Source organism: Anguilla rostrata, chromosome 19 (assembly GCF_018555375.3).
Source record: "Anguilla rostrata isolate EN2019 chromosome 19, ASM1855537v3, whole genome shotgun sequence".
NCBI lineage: Eukaryota > Metazoa > Chordata > Actinopteri > Anguilliformes > Anguillidae > Anguilla > Anguilla rostrata.
Genome location: NC_057951.1, coordinates 9498820 through 9512514, shown reverse-complemented (window position 1 = coordinate 9512514; position 13695 = coordinate 9498820). Strand labels below are relative to the sequence as shown.

At 48.5% G+C, this 13695-nt stretch overlaps 1 protein-coding gene across 9 annotated transcripts in view; it reads left to right on the top strand.

The window, feature by feature from the left end:
* eps8a (EGFR pathway substrate 8a, signaling adaptor) overlaps positions 1-13007 on the top strand; it is a 56155-nt gene extending 43148 nt beyond the window's left edge. For 5 of the 9 annotated variants that reach the window (XM_064318839.1, XM_064318845.1, XM_064318837.1 and 2 more), the window contains 15 exons: positions 195-268; positions 1060-1186; positions 1468-1556; positions 1901-1975; positions 2409-2557; positions 2668-2851; positions 3234-3367; positions 4032-4143; positions 4693-4836; positions 5026-5061; positions 6050-6073; positions 6457-6709; positions 7106-7289; positions 7730-7862; positions 10034-13007. In XM_064318839.1, coding sequence (XP_064174909.1) covers positions 195-268; positions 1060-1186; positions 1468-1556; positions 1901-1975; positions 2409-2557; positions 2668-2851; positions 3234-3367; positions 4032-4143; positions 4693-4836; positions 5026-5061; positions 6050-6073; positions 6457-6709; positions 7106-7289; positions 7730-7862; positions 10034-10144 — 1829 coding nt within the window. In that variant the 3' untranslated portion in view covers positions 10145-13007. Of the gene's footprint in view, positions 1-194; positions 269-1059; positions 1187-1467; positions 1557-1900; positions 1976-2408; positions 2558-2667; positions 2852-3233; positions 3368-4031; positions 4144-4692; positions 4837-5025; positions 5062-6049; positions 6074-6456; positions 6710-7105; positions 7290-7729; positions 7863-8312; positions 8372-10033 lie in introns of all 9 variants that reach the window. The other 4 variants (XM_064318844.1, XM_064318840.1, XM_064318843.1 and 1 more) reach the window with 4 other exon arrangements.
* Positions 13008-13695: the final 688 nt, after the last annotated feature.

Below are 13695 nucleotides of genomic sequence, written 5' to 3'. Positions count from 1 at the left end.
ACTGCCACAGAGGTTTACAGAAGTGCAACTACGTGCATCTGATCTCACACGATGCACAAACACCAGGCACAGCGTGAGCGTCATTTAAGAGAAAGTAAAAGTGCATACACTGCTGATGCCTGCGTGCGCAGTGGCAGGGGTGGTGTGTGTTGTCTGGGTGCTCAGTGTGCCTCTGGTGTGTCCCCCTCTGTCAGACGACAGCCCCGGTCCCTATTCCGCGCATGACGAGCCCCCGGAGATGATGGTGGCCAGGGTGGACCGTGATGTGGTGAGTGGCTCCGCCCCCTCGCCCCCCAGCTATAATCAGTGATGATGTGGTACATAGCTCCGCCCCCTCTTCACCCTGCTATAATCAGTGATGATGTGGTTAGTGGCTCCGCCCCCTTTCTCCCCAGCTATAATCAGTGAGCGCATATCTTGGGCAGATATGAGCTCTCCAGCGCTGTGATGGAGGTCAGTGTCACCTTTCCCAGGGCGCACGTGTGCGTGCCACGCCATTGGCCAGTCTGCGCAGGGTAATGCACGTCCTGGCCGGCCTCCGTAGTTCCCTTTTTTTTTATTCTGGGATTTATCTTCAGAGCCGATTTTCCACAGCTGAGCAAATAAATGCAGGGGCTGCAAGGTGAAGAAAAGGGCTCTTCTGAAGGAGTCGGTCACATTTCACTCACCAGAGCGGCTAAATCCACTCTACCGCACCGTCGGGCGATGTCGCCTAAATGATCTGCGTCTGTTTATGCTGGATTATCAGCAGTCTGTTATGGGACTGCCTGTCTGTGGGGCTCTAACTGCATTTTGGCTTGTCCTTGATTTTCGAGTCCTGAAATAGGGTGTTTTATTTTTTCACCTTTTCATATTGACAAAGTTCACAGTTTACCGAATTCACAGTTTAGTTTCTGCCTCTGGTAACCTCATAAATGCCGTGTGTAAATTACCTCAAATATAAATAGAACAAATCTATTTTGTAAATGTGCTTCTTGTTGTCAGTAACATTAAAATGTTGAATTATGATTTGATGTGCATGATCATGCGTGTAATTGCATCATTCTTTTTTCATTTCAGCAAATCCTGAACCACATCCTTGACGATATCGAATATTTTGTCACCAAGCTTCAGAAAGCTGCCGAGGCATTTAACGAGCTTTCAAAGAGGAAGAAAACAAAGAAGAGCAAGAAGAAGGGACCGGGAGGTAGGGACGGATTCGCTCTACGGCTGGCATTCAGCACAAAGGAGAAGCCATCGTGTGCTTTATGGGTCGTTTTAATGTTTATGACCCGGAAGAAGTGACTTCGCCTTTTTAACAGGACCTATATTTATTAACCTGAGTTCATTTTATGACAGATAAGTTCCTCGCGTGATCTTTTTCCGGAATGTTTAGTAATTAACCGAGTGTGGTTTCTGATTGTCTGGGTCCCGTTTGGGCCTGTCCCCGCTCACTGTTTCCCTGTTGTTGACGTTCTGTCCTGCTAGAGGGCGTACTGACTCTGAGATCCAAGCCACCCACTCAGGAGGAGTTTGTCGATTGTTTCCAGAAGTTCAAGCACGCTTTCAACTTACTGGTAAAGTCTGCCTGGTTGTTTTCGGGAATTAGTTGCATTTTAATTGCGCGTGTATTTATTCCGTATTTTAATCCTTTCCTTTTTTTAATTGGACTGAGAAATGCAAGAACATCTGTTTGTTTTTTATTGTTTTCTTCTTTGCTTCAATAAAATGCTGCTCTATTGTGACACTGAAATTGTAATTATGCAAGATGAAACACATTTATATGTAACAAAGCAGAATTCATTATGAAAAGGAAGTCTAAGCCTGTGGAAAAACAAATTAGCTTTATGCTCACTCTCCCAGCTCTGTATCACACTGTTTGCTGTCTTTGGGCTCAGTGGCCACCTGTCGATGTTCGCAGGGGAAGCTGAGGGCCCACATTCAGAACCCCAGCGCTGTGGATCTGGTCCACTTCCTGTTCACTCCGCTGAACATGGTAGGTTGGCCGGGCCGGGCTTCTGCTGAGACAGCAGTTTCAGGAAGTAACTGCCTCCTGTTGATCCTTCCTGTGATTGGGCCAATAGATTAACCAATCGGGCGGGTGTTTCGTGAAGCAGGATTACTGAGTTAGCTGGATAACTGCGCCGGATGGAACCCGGAACAGCTCTTTTTACTCCAGTCCGTGTTCCAGATTTGGGAGGGTTCCGGGTTTTACTCAGTGCAGTTATCCAGTTAAATCAGTAACCCTGCTTTGTGAAACCAGGGCCCTGATATAGTCCTTACTCTGCCTTCATGCTGTATGAAGTGCCACAGGCACAGGTGTAGCCCTCAGGAGTGATAATTACCAAAGCGGGACAGACAGCTTCTCAAGTCTGCTAACCTCCTCCTACCTGTGTGTCCTGGCCCCTCCCACCGCCTCTTCCCTCCAGGTGGTTCAGACCTCCGGGGGGGTCGACCTGGCCAAGAGCGTCCTCAGCCCCCTGCTCACCCGAGAGGCCATCGACTTCCTGCACTCCACCGGCACCGCCGAGGAGAGGCACCTGTGGGTGTCGCTCGGCGACGGCTGGACCAAGTGCAGGTGGGTGGCGGGTTGCCGCTGTGTGTGGGGCCTCGAGGTGTGTGCGCTAGGTTTGAGTGGCGGGTTGGCGTGTGTAACCCCGCCCCCTCTCCTCCCCCTCCCCCTCGCAGGCTGGAGTGGCCGAAGGACCAGCACTTCCCCCCGTACTCCCCGCGCTTCCGGGACGGCTGGGAGCCGCCAGTGCTGGCCTACATGGGCCACCCCCGGGAGCCGGAGCTGACGCAGCTGGCCCAGTCGCTGGCCCACGTCGAGGTGCTGCGCCAGGAGGAGGCCGCGCACAGGCTGTCCATGGAGGTGAGCGCTCTGCGCGGGGGCGGGGCACAGCACAGGGGCGGGGCACAGGGGCTGGGAACAGGAGTGAGGTATATGGGTGGGGCAGCGTAAGGTACAGGAGCGGGACACAGAGGCAAGGAACAGGGGCGGGGCACAGAGGCTGGGCCAAGTGAGCGGGTGGGCGGGAACAGGATTTGGGGAGGCAGAAATGGCAGAAACAGGAAGATGGGGAGTTGGATGGTAAAGACTGGGATGCAGCTGGCAGAGGAAGGAGAGCAGTTGCCATGGGTTACAGGGAGGATGGGAGCATGCAGGAACATGTTTAAGTAAATGAATAATGTAGGCTGTAGTCTGCGGGCTGACTTTGTGCTCTTCGCTGTTTTTTTTGTTGTTTTTTCCCCAGCACCCCGGCGTCCAGGCCTTCCCCCCCGCTGACGGGTACGCGTTCGGTAACACGGCGTACAGGCGAGCGCACCCGCTGGACCAGGACACGGCCGTGGCGGCCTTCAAACAGGCCGTCAGCCGCCATGTAGATAGGTAACGCTGGTCACATGACTGTGCGGCAGGCCATGGAGAACTGTCGGGCTTCGCTGTATGTAAACCCCAACCAGCCCCTGCTGGCCCCCCCCCCTCCTGTACCCGTCCTGCTTCTGTCCTCTGTTTGGTTCTAAGATCTCCCACAAACCTCCGCCTGAGGGCTCCTGAAACTATTTGACCTGAGCTGCAGTTTGGTTTGATTTGGTTTTCTCTGGGTGGTGGTGGTGGTGGTGCTCTAAATCCAACTGTCATTGGAAGGGGGAGCTTTGCTTCTAATTCTTTTCTTTCTCCTGATTCTGATTCTCCCCTCTGTTTTGAAACCGGGACACTTCTCCGTGGCTGTGACAGTCTGTAGCATAGTTATTAGCCAGTTTTAACTCCTCTCACCCTGTCAGTGTTCACCCATCTTAGCCTTTAGCATCTAACTGCAGTCGATAGCTTGTGCACAACATTGATTTATCGTCAGCTACAGCAGATTGATTTGTGTGTAGCTAAAAAAACAATGGTTGAACTGAGATTCTTGGCATATTTTTCCATACCGTTCACTCCATTCACAGTCAGGGTTAGTGCTCACTGATATTCACATTATGGTTATTATTATTATGGTTTAAAGGCAGTGAAGGGAAGCACGTTTGGGTCCGTATTGAGTGCCAATGCCTTGCAGGAACTATGAAGCTCACGGGCGGACCCAACCAAAGAACTACGCCAAATCCAAGTACGACTTCGTGGCTCGAAACAACACTGAGCTGTCAGTGGTGAAGGACGAAGTTGTGGAGGTAATGAGGAACAAAGCTGAGGCCTGACTCGTTTTTTAACACTGAAAGCAAAATGAAATGCATCAAAACACCCATCAATAACCCTGTAGGAGCCTCCTTTGTAATGCATCATGGTTCTGAGAAGTAACCTGACAGCTTACTTCTTTGACATTTTGTGTCCTTCTGCTAGAATGAAGTTATAAAGCAGTACCTTTAAAAAGTTCACGTTTTATTTTAGAATCCTACCGAGAAAATCTGAGGAGTTAATGTGCTCTACCCGAGCGTATTATCTGATAATTGGTTGCTGAATCCCACGGACAGCGCTCACAAGAATATTATAGAATGTTGTTTTATTGCATCCATGTATGAAGGCACGTTTTGGCCTAAACCTCCCTCCCCCGTGTACTGTGCAATACGCCGTACGTTTAAGAATGATAAATGCGGCCCCGTCTTATTTCCTGAAGAGTGTCTCATCAGTGTTGGTGGTGAGTATTCGGTGTAGTGAAGCGATTGAGGATCCGGGGGGCGCCGTTGAGCCGAGCGCCCCGTGCGCTCTCCCTCTCTCCGCAGGTGCTGGACGACAGGAAGCAGTGGTGGAAGGTGAGGAACGCCGGCGGCGACGCCGGGTACGTGCCAAACAACATCCTGGAGATCACGCGGTCCGTGGAGCTCAGCCTCGGGCGGGGCGAGCCCGTCTACAGCCACACCATCCAGGTGGGTCGCGCCGCGTCGCCACGGCGATCCGGCGGCCATTTTAAAGGTCGTTTTTTAAATGGCGGAGTATATTTGAAAAAGATCGCTATGAGGATGTTATGTTTTGTTGCTGATATGCTTTTTTAAAAATTCTTTTCAAGTACCCTCCAACATTTGCCTTTTTTATTTTATTTTCTTTGCTATTAAAAGCTAATGATGCCAAAGAAGGAGTTTGAGTTGTTTAAGGTAGGGGGTGTGACTGCGTGTGGCTTTTGTGCTTCTAGTTTTACTTCCTGTTTGGCCCTCCTCTTCGATCAAGCAGTATTCCCTAGAAGTACTATAGTGCCAAAGTACCATAGAATATTGACCCAGTGGTTAATTTTTACGGACTTGGTAACTTAGTAATAGAATTGCTCCTTTGTTTGAGTAATGTAGGATTGTGTCAAATGACCTTAATGCTCCAAAAAAAACAAAAAGAAAAGATTTTGATCCCTGGGGTGTGAGTGCGTTTTTATGCTGTAGTTGCGAAAGTCATATGGAAAACATTGTTTAATATTTAATTTTGGTCATAAAATTAATGTCATACTGATCGTGAAGGAACACATGGTAGTTGGTGACTAGAGTGTAACTCTTGTTCAGGTGCATTTCACATGAAATGGGAATTTAAAGGTTAAATTAGCCTATTGCTCACTATTGTTCTCAGGGTATTTTTGTGTTTGCTTTTCCCCATAGACCCACCTGTAGGTACCTATTAATTAGACTGAACCAATGCAGGCTCCCTGTAGCTTTTATTTCCACACCTGTAGAGCCTCATCCCTTGTCTTCGATAGTTCTTGCAGTGGTTACTCTCATTTGGTTGTAAAGGTTTGCAGTGGAACACTCTTTTACTTTACTTTTCTGTTTGGCTGTACAGCCATATTTGTGAGCCACATCTATAATAATTCTCCCTCCATGTATAAATGTTTGAATGTGTTCAGGTGAGTAAAATGGTCTCTCTTGAACCTAGGCTTTAAAGGATCCCAAAGCATCGCATGTTTGCTCCTGTGGTTTTCAAACACTCTCTTCAGTTATTATGAACCTTTTCCAGCTCTTTAAAGCCACCGACCGAATCAGTTTTTCCCGCTCCGTTTCTCCTTGCGGTTGCCTTGGTTTTGGCTCCTGCCTGAGTTTTGTTTGCAGTGCTGAGAAGCTCTTTTGTGTCAGTCACGCTGTCTTCCTTTATTTTCCCTTCAAGCAATTGCTGGGAGAGTTGAATGAGGTAACTAAGCTACTGCAGTGCAGAATGATGGACTGTGTGCCTGATGTTTTTATTGCACAGGCTGCCCTTGTACTTTCTGTAGGCCTTGACCTACCTTGTATTAAATGTACATCAAATATGTTTGGTTGCTGTTATTATGCCTGTTACTTGGTTTGCTGCCAGAAATGTAGCAGCCAATTCAATTCCATTTAGATTTTTTGATTTTTATTCTAGTCTACGAAGCTGAGAATTGTATAATTGTACAATGTAGCTAAATTGCTTTGTGATAATATAATGAAAAAGACTGTTCTGTACTTGTACTGTGTACATATGAAATGCATTTGATTTAGTCGTGTGCATGTCGTTTAGGCCCAGTGCTCAGTTGCTTGTCCCCTGACCCACAGAAGCAGCGTTCGGACTACGTCCCCAAACCCACGGGCGGGCCCATGCCCCCCGCCCCGATGCCCCCGCCGGCCCCTGCCCCCGCGCCCGCCCCCGTCCGGCTGCCCACCCCGCCCCTGCCCCCGGCCGGCACGCCCCCCTCGGGCGACCCCCGGGCGTCGCCCACCAACGTGAGCCGGCAGAACAGCAGCACCTCCAGCGACGCGGGCAGCGTCACCATGAGGGACCAGAGGGAGCGCCCCGCGCCCGTCAACCGTGAGTCCCGCCCCCCGCCCTGTCCGTCAACCGCGTGAGCTCCCGCAGCCCTCATCGGTGCAACGACATTGACATAGCGTCATACACAGCCCTTCAGCAGTTGGTTGATAATGAATCATTAGAACATAATGCGAAATCATGGCGATTAACAGGCTAGTCATAAAATGTTAAATTGTGGTGCCATTTTTTTTATTTTAATGAATGTGTTATGCATGTACTCACAGTACTGTGCAGTCCTACTGTAGGTCATGGTTTATATTGTGGTTGTAGTACCTGCTGTCTTATCCAGTGAAAGTGACTCCGGGTGCAGGTGTCTGTCTTGCGATCGAACACGGCGGAGCTCGTGCGATAGCGTACGAGGCTAGCGTGACCCGGTTTCCTGTGTGCGGCCCGCAGGCAGGAAGTCCAACATGGAGGAGGTGCACGACGAGCTGCAGCAGAGGCTGACGCTGGGCCGCAGCGCGCAGAAGAAGTTCCAGGCCCCGCCGCGGAACGCCGGGGGGCCGGCCGTCAACATCAGCTACGACTCCTCCCCCGACGAGGTCAAGGCCTGGCTGCAGGCCAAGGGCTTCAGCGCTGTGTGAGTCAGGCCTGCTTCCTGCCTCTCGCCCAGTGCATGCTGGGATAGGCTCCTGCCCCTCCCCCTTCAACCCTGACCAGGAATAAGCGGGTTAGATAGTGGGTGGGTGGACTTCTTCAACACCCTTCAACAGCACCGTAGTGACAAGTTAGCCAATCATGACCCAGCCTGCAAGTGCTCACATGTGACACTGGCACAGTAAGGAATGTATCCCAGACTGCACTGCGAGCAGTGCTTTAGCTTACCTGCATCCGCGGCTCAAAGGCTCCTTCAAGTGTGACTTTACAGGCTCTCCAAGGGCTCCTGTTCCCTTCCTTATTGGCCAGCGGCTCGGTGGCAGCAGGTGGTGTTGTGAGGGATCTTGTGGGATCCAGTTGGATCTTGAGGGATCTAGTGGGATCTCGTACTTAGCCGCCGCTTGTGCTTCTGTGTCTCCGCAGCACCATAAACAGCCTGGGGGTCCTGACCGGCGCCCAGCTCTTCTCCCTCAACAAGGACGAGCTGAAGACCGTGTGCCCGGACGACGGGGCCAGGGTGTACAGCCAGGTCACCGTGCAGAAGGCCGCCCTGGAGGTAGGAGTCGGCATGACACCCTGCAGTGTGAAACGCACGGGGGGAGGCTCAATGCATCCGCTTACAGCATGTGAAGTGTTCCCAGCTAAGCACCAGGGTCCTCTCAGTCATTTATATTAACTTTTCACTGACATGTTTCCACTTCTAATTTCAGTAATTTTGCTCCCTCCAATGAATTGCTTAAGAGGCTCAGTTCAGCCCAGAGCTTGCTGCTTTTCTTTAAAAACGCTTTGAAAAGAGGTCTCTCCTGATTTCAGAAGTGGATGGTGCGTAACACTGTAAATATGGCTGTTCACTGTTTGACTTATTTATCTAATCCAGAGGGTTTAAGACTATGGTCCTGTGCTGTTCTGTCACGTGTGCGTGTTTTACTGGAAGTCAAGCTAATGCCTCCCAGCTCTGGCAAAAGGCTGCTTTTGGTTTTCCTGTCTACCCCCCCACCCTTTACAGGTGTTCTTCTGACTCCCCCCAATCTTCCTCTCCTGATTTTCCAGCGCGGTCGCGTAAAGGTACTTCCTGTTAAAAGCCAGGTAGCCCGTTTCTGTTGGCCAGGATTCATGGAGATGACGTAGTCCAAAAAAAATGCTGTACCCTATCGCACACGGACAGGCCGTGATCGCTCATAATCCTACTGTTTATATTAGAAATCTGTGGCCAGTCCATGGACCGACCGGTGGAAATAGAATTGAATCAGTTTCAGTTTGGACGTCTGCCATTTTACTTTGGCCGCCTGGTGAAAGTTATGACTTACATTCTCGAGAGAGATGTTTTAAATAGCTTTTGAATCACCAGTGATTTCCTGTCCAAACTGAAGCAATATTAATAGAGTGCATGCGTTTTCAAATGCTGTATATGCCGACTCTGGGTATATCGCACATATAGTTAAAACTGTCACTTCCCTATAGATTTAGGGTCTTCCAGCAATGGGACTGTCTGATCTAATCTACTTGTCTAAGTGAATCTGGCGAACAGAGATCTATGAGAATGACTTCATATAAGATAGTATGTCTTTAGTGACTCCCGATAGAGGACTGGCATTGCATGCCTTTAGCATGTAGCATCACCCAAGACCCGAAAGCCCCTTTCTCCCCCATTTAGCCCCCATGCTAATCCAGCCCTGCTAACTCCTCACAGCGCCCAGCTGGCCGGCTCTGTCCGGGCCCGTTCACGCTCAGTGAGAAACCCCCTAGTTTACGTAGTTACGTTTTCTTGCGCTTCTCCATCTTCGAAGAGAAAAGGTTCATCTCGTTTCCTTCTTTTCCACTTCCAAGATGTCCGGTCATGAAGTCGCTGGTCAGAGAACAGCTGCTTCTTTTGGCCCGCGCTTCGTAGCGCACACACACACATCTTCGATAGGGGTTCTGATTTGTTCTTCCCTTCCTGCGCCGGTCTAGCCTGGCGATACAGCTGTTGTGGGTCATGTTGGCGTCGCATTGTACGACGCAGCCTCTGTTCTGATTGTTTCTCTGCCCGTCGACTGTGGAGATGTGCGTCATAGACAGATGGTCCGTACTTATAAGGCACACAGGGGTGTTCCAGGGACCAGTGCCTGAGAGCCATTATTCCTGTAGAGTAAGGCTTCCCCAGTCCAGTCCCACTGGCCACTGCCCAGCCGGGTTTTCCACGCAGCTTTGGAGCACAAACCACCACCTCTTACAAATACGACAATGAGCCGAACACTTTATTTCTTTCTTAAGAGGAGAGTGGGACGTTGTGGTGTGCTTCTGTGTTCCTTTGCTTCATTCAGACAGGTGGAAAGCAGGGAGGGTAGCAGAGCTGAGTGCCACCTCTTATTAGTGAGAAGCGTGGAAAACTCTGGACAGCGGCCATTCCCTTAGCGGTGTCAATGGCCCCCTGCTGTGGGGCATACAGATAACACCCCCCCCCCCACCCTAGCCACTCCTAATGTATAGGAGGCCCCACCCACCAATTCTGACTCTCTCTCTCTCTCCCCCCACTCTCTCTCTCTCTCTCTCTCTCTTCCTCCCTCTCTGTCTCTCTCTCTCTCCCTATGTCTCTCTCTCTCTCTCCCCTCTCTCTCTCTCCCTATGTCTCTCCCTCTCTCTCTTCTCCCTCTCTCTCTCTCCCACTCTCTCTCTCTCTCTCTCTCTCTCTCTCTCTCTCTCTCTCTCCCTGTCTCTCTCTCTCTCCCCCTCTCTCTCCCCCTCCAGCGGGCCTCTGGCTCCGAGCTGCAGGAGATCATGCGCAGGCGGCAGGAGAAGCTCAGCGCGGTGGCCAGCGACTCGGGGGTGGAGTCCTTCGACGAGGGCAGCGGCCACTGAGTGGTGCGCTGGCCGCTAAACCCCGCCCCCTTTTTTTTTTTCCTGTCGCACTGTGCTTCCAGGACGCCTCTGAGCGGGCCCAGTTCGCCCAGATCATGCGCCGGCGCCAGGAGCTCGCCGAGCTGTGACATCATCGCGCTGACAGGACGCACTGCCGCTGGAGCTCAAGCCCAATGCCCACAGGAGATAAACCTCCCAATTCACATTTTGCGTATAGTTCAAGAATATGGTGACAACGGGAAAAAAAAAAATTATGATTGGACCAACAAAACTAATTTTTTTACATTTGTCCTGGTCCAAAGGCATAGCAAAGCTAAAGCAGCATGCTATAGATGTGTAGGCTTCTTTACATAGTGAATATCCAGAGTCCATTTCAGACTTCAATGCCTGAAGTTTATGAAACTAATCGGTGGTATTTGTGTGACTGCAGATACTGTCGGTTCTCCTGTATCTTCGTCAGTGAAATGGGCTGTGGAGAGACAGCCTCTCTGTACAGAGCAATGGAAGCACAAATGCTCAGAGGAGTCGTTGAAGGAGACGGAAAAACGTTGCTGTAAAGTACTCAAAGTATTGTGAATAACTGATTTTTTTGTTGTTGTTGCAAAGATAACAATACAATATTTATACATTTTATTTAATTGTAACGCCAAAAGAATAGAAGGAATAACTTAAGACGGAGGGTGGGGGCATTTTATTCTGTTTCTTAATTTTACTTCAAGGACTGTTTTCCTTTTAATTTGATTTCTTGATTCTTGTTTGTTAATGTAGTTTTTTTTTTTTTAGTGGACAGCTGTGCTGGCTAGTTGGAGCCTGTGGCAGTCTCTGTTACATGCAGGGGTGCAGTGTAGTTAGCGATGCTGGCGAGCTAAGATTAGGAAGCGTTGGCTTCTGCTGTCAGCAGCGTTTTGCGAGACAGCCGCCCGTTGAATGAAGCTGATTGTCGATACGTGCATGCGCATTTCAGGCTTACCGAGCAAGGAGGAAAAGTTTCAAATTACACATTGAAATTACTAGCTTTCTCAGCCCATGTTTTAATTGACAGCTAAGTCATTTTAGTGTGAGAAAACATGACCTTGTATACAAACACCAGGAGGTGAACACTATCCCATTTCCTTTAGTGATATAGCCAAAACCATTGTTATTTTTAGTCTTCCTTGAGACATGAAATGCCTCAGACTACCTATGGCATGGAGATATTGCTGACCTGACCTTTCTCGAACGGAAAGTAAAGAAGCTCGTAATTCCCTGTCTTTTATAACACAGGTCTTTTCTTCAAATCTCAGTGTCCTTCATAGTGTAAGAGGGAATCTCAGCTGTGGTTGAGAGCTTTATGCGTTTTCTCCTCTCTAGGCCTTGGACTGTGGAGATGAAGCATGCTGGGTAATGCCTCGCGTGCTGAATCCTAATAGGTCAATACTTGGCTCCCTGAGCTTTCGAGCTAAACCCGCTACGCGCTGATTAGTCGTATTTGGCGACCAGCCCAGGCGCCGGTGAATGTAGTAAAGGAGGGGAAGTGCAGGCGTCCCACACAGGGTATCACCGCGAGACGTTTCTGCCCAATCGCACGTCTCGCACGCAGCCTGTTGCTACGACGCTGCCGAGATTGACATCTCTAAAGCAAAAAAAGGTTCTGCTTCTGGGACCAGTCATTTTGCGGTTGGACAATGGTGCCGGGGCCGAAGGCTGCGTGCACTCGACAGCACTGTAAAAGGTTGAACACGCTAACACCAAGGGGGGGACTGTGTTGACACAGGCCGGCAATGCCACTTAGCAAAGCTATTCTAAACACTGCTGTAGTTTAGCGACAGCCAAAGGCGGCTGAAGGTTGGGTTCACCCGAGGGAAAGCTGTCGGACAGAGTGTTGTACTGTAATGTACGCAACCATCAGATGGTTATGGCTGAACTCCCTAAATAGTGTACAAATAAAGCACATAAAAGTGTATATTTATGAATACATTCGTGGCTTTGTGCATCTGCTTTTTCATAGAGCAAGACGTTTTCGGCTTATAAATGTTCGTAGCTTACGCGCAAAAGGTCCGATCTGAGAATGAAGCTCTCATCTCTTTTATATATTTTCTGACACGCATAAAGAATGTAGCAAATTATTTCTTTTCATGGAATTAGATGGTTTTATTTTATGTTTTGAAAACGATGTGCAATTGCTGATTATTTGTTCTCTGTGTAGGGGGGGTGAAGGGAGATGCATTTAGTCGATTCATAATTGTACGTGAATAGTTTTCATGGTGCCTTTTTCATATGAATCTGCTGAAATTCTGCAATAAACAGTATTCTAAAAAAAATGTTTTTGGTTTTACCATTTAATTACCATTCTCCATCACTGCTGAAAGTTCACAGGTAAGTTTGAGCATGTGCTTTTTGGTTATCCTGACCACTGCACCGGGCATGGATCTGCTGCTGGACCTGGAGAGTCTATGGATCAACATCCATCTTAGACCCAGGAAAGGAGGTGAAGTGAGTTAACTGAGTATAAATCCTCTGCTTTATGAAATAGAGAGAGAGAGAGAGAGAGAGAGAGAGACTACACCCCTACCTTTGTATTTTTTGCTTTATTCAGACAGGTAGAAAGCAGAGAGGGTAGCATAGAGAAGGGTTCACAGCTCAGAAGATGGCCATGGCGGGGACGGAACCCCAACCCGAGAGAGGCGGCCGTCCTACATACTGCGCACCACGTCTCGCCGTAAAACCCACTGCTGTGATCCATTAAATGATGGGTAAAAAAAAACAACAGAAAGAAACCAGAAGAGTCCTGCATTAAACAAAGGTGATTTTCCAATGGCAATTCAAACGATGTTCTTAGTAGGTACTTGCAGTTTGATTAAAATGTATTGTTCACAACTCAGAATGACTTTCAGTGTTATTTGTAAGCTGAACCATGGTGGAATCTGCTATGAGATTGCTACCCTTTGGCAATAGGGAGTTGATAGTTTGTGGATTGTGGTTTTTAATCATTGATTTACATCAATAAGTGAATTTGCTTTCAGGAAGAGGCATTTATATCACACAGGAAGGCAGGAGCAGTACGTAACACGTGAGTGACAGACATGGAAGTTATGCTTGGTAAAAATTGGTTCAATACAACATAGCTTTTAATTAACAAGTACACTCCTTCAGAAACATTTAACAGGTTTAGGTCATCCAAACAAGCCAGTTTATTGGCCTTAAATCGATATCCTTCAGAAAGTTCATTGAAATATTTTACGTGCCCAGTGATTAAAGTCACTTAAAACATACATACAGTATCCAAAGCTCATCTAATTTACTGCACATTCTGGGGGACCCATTCCACCCTGCTGTCATTAAGTTAGAAATATCAGATATATCATCAGAATAAGATTTGAAATATGGGTGTAACGGCACAACTTGATCACAACAGGATAGTGATACTCATAACGACCATAACGATGTAATATTATTTCCGTTCATTCATAACAAAGTGATACGATTAATCACGATATAATACGATTAGCTGCGATGTGAATGTGACTATTATATTCGACACATTTTCCTAAAAGTTCTAACTTTTATTGTGA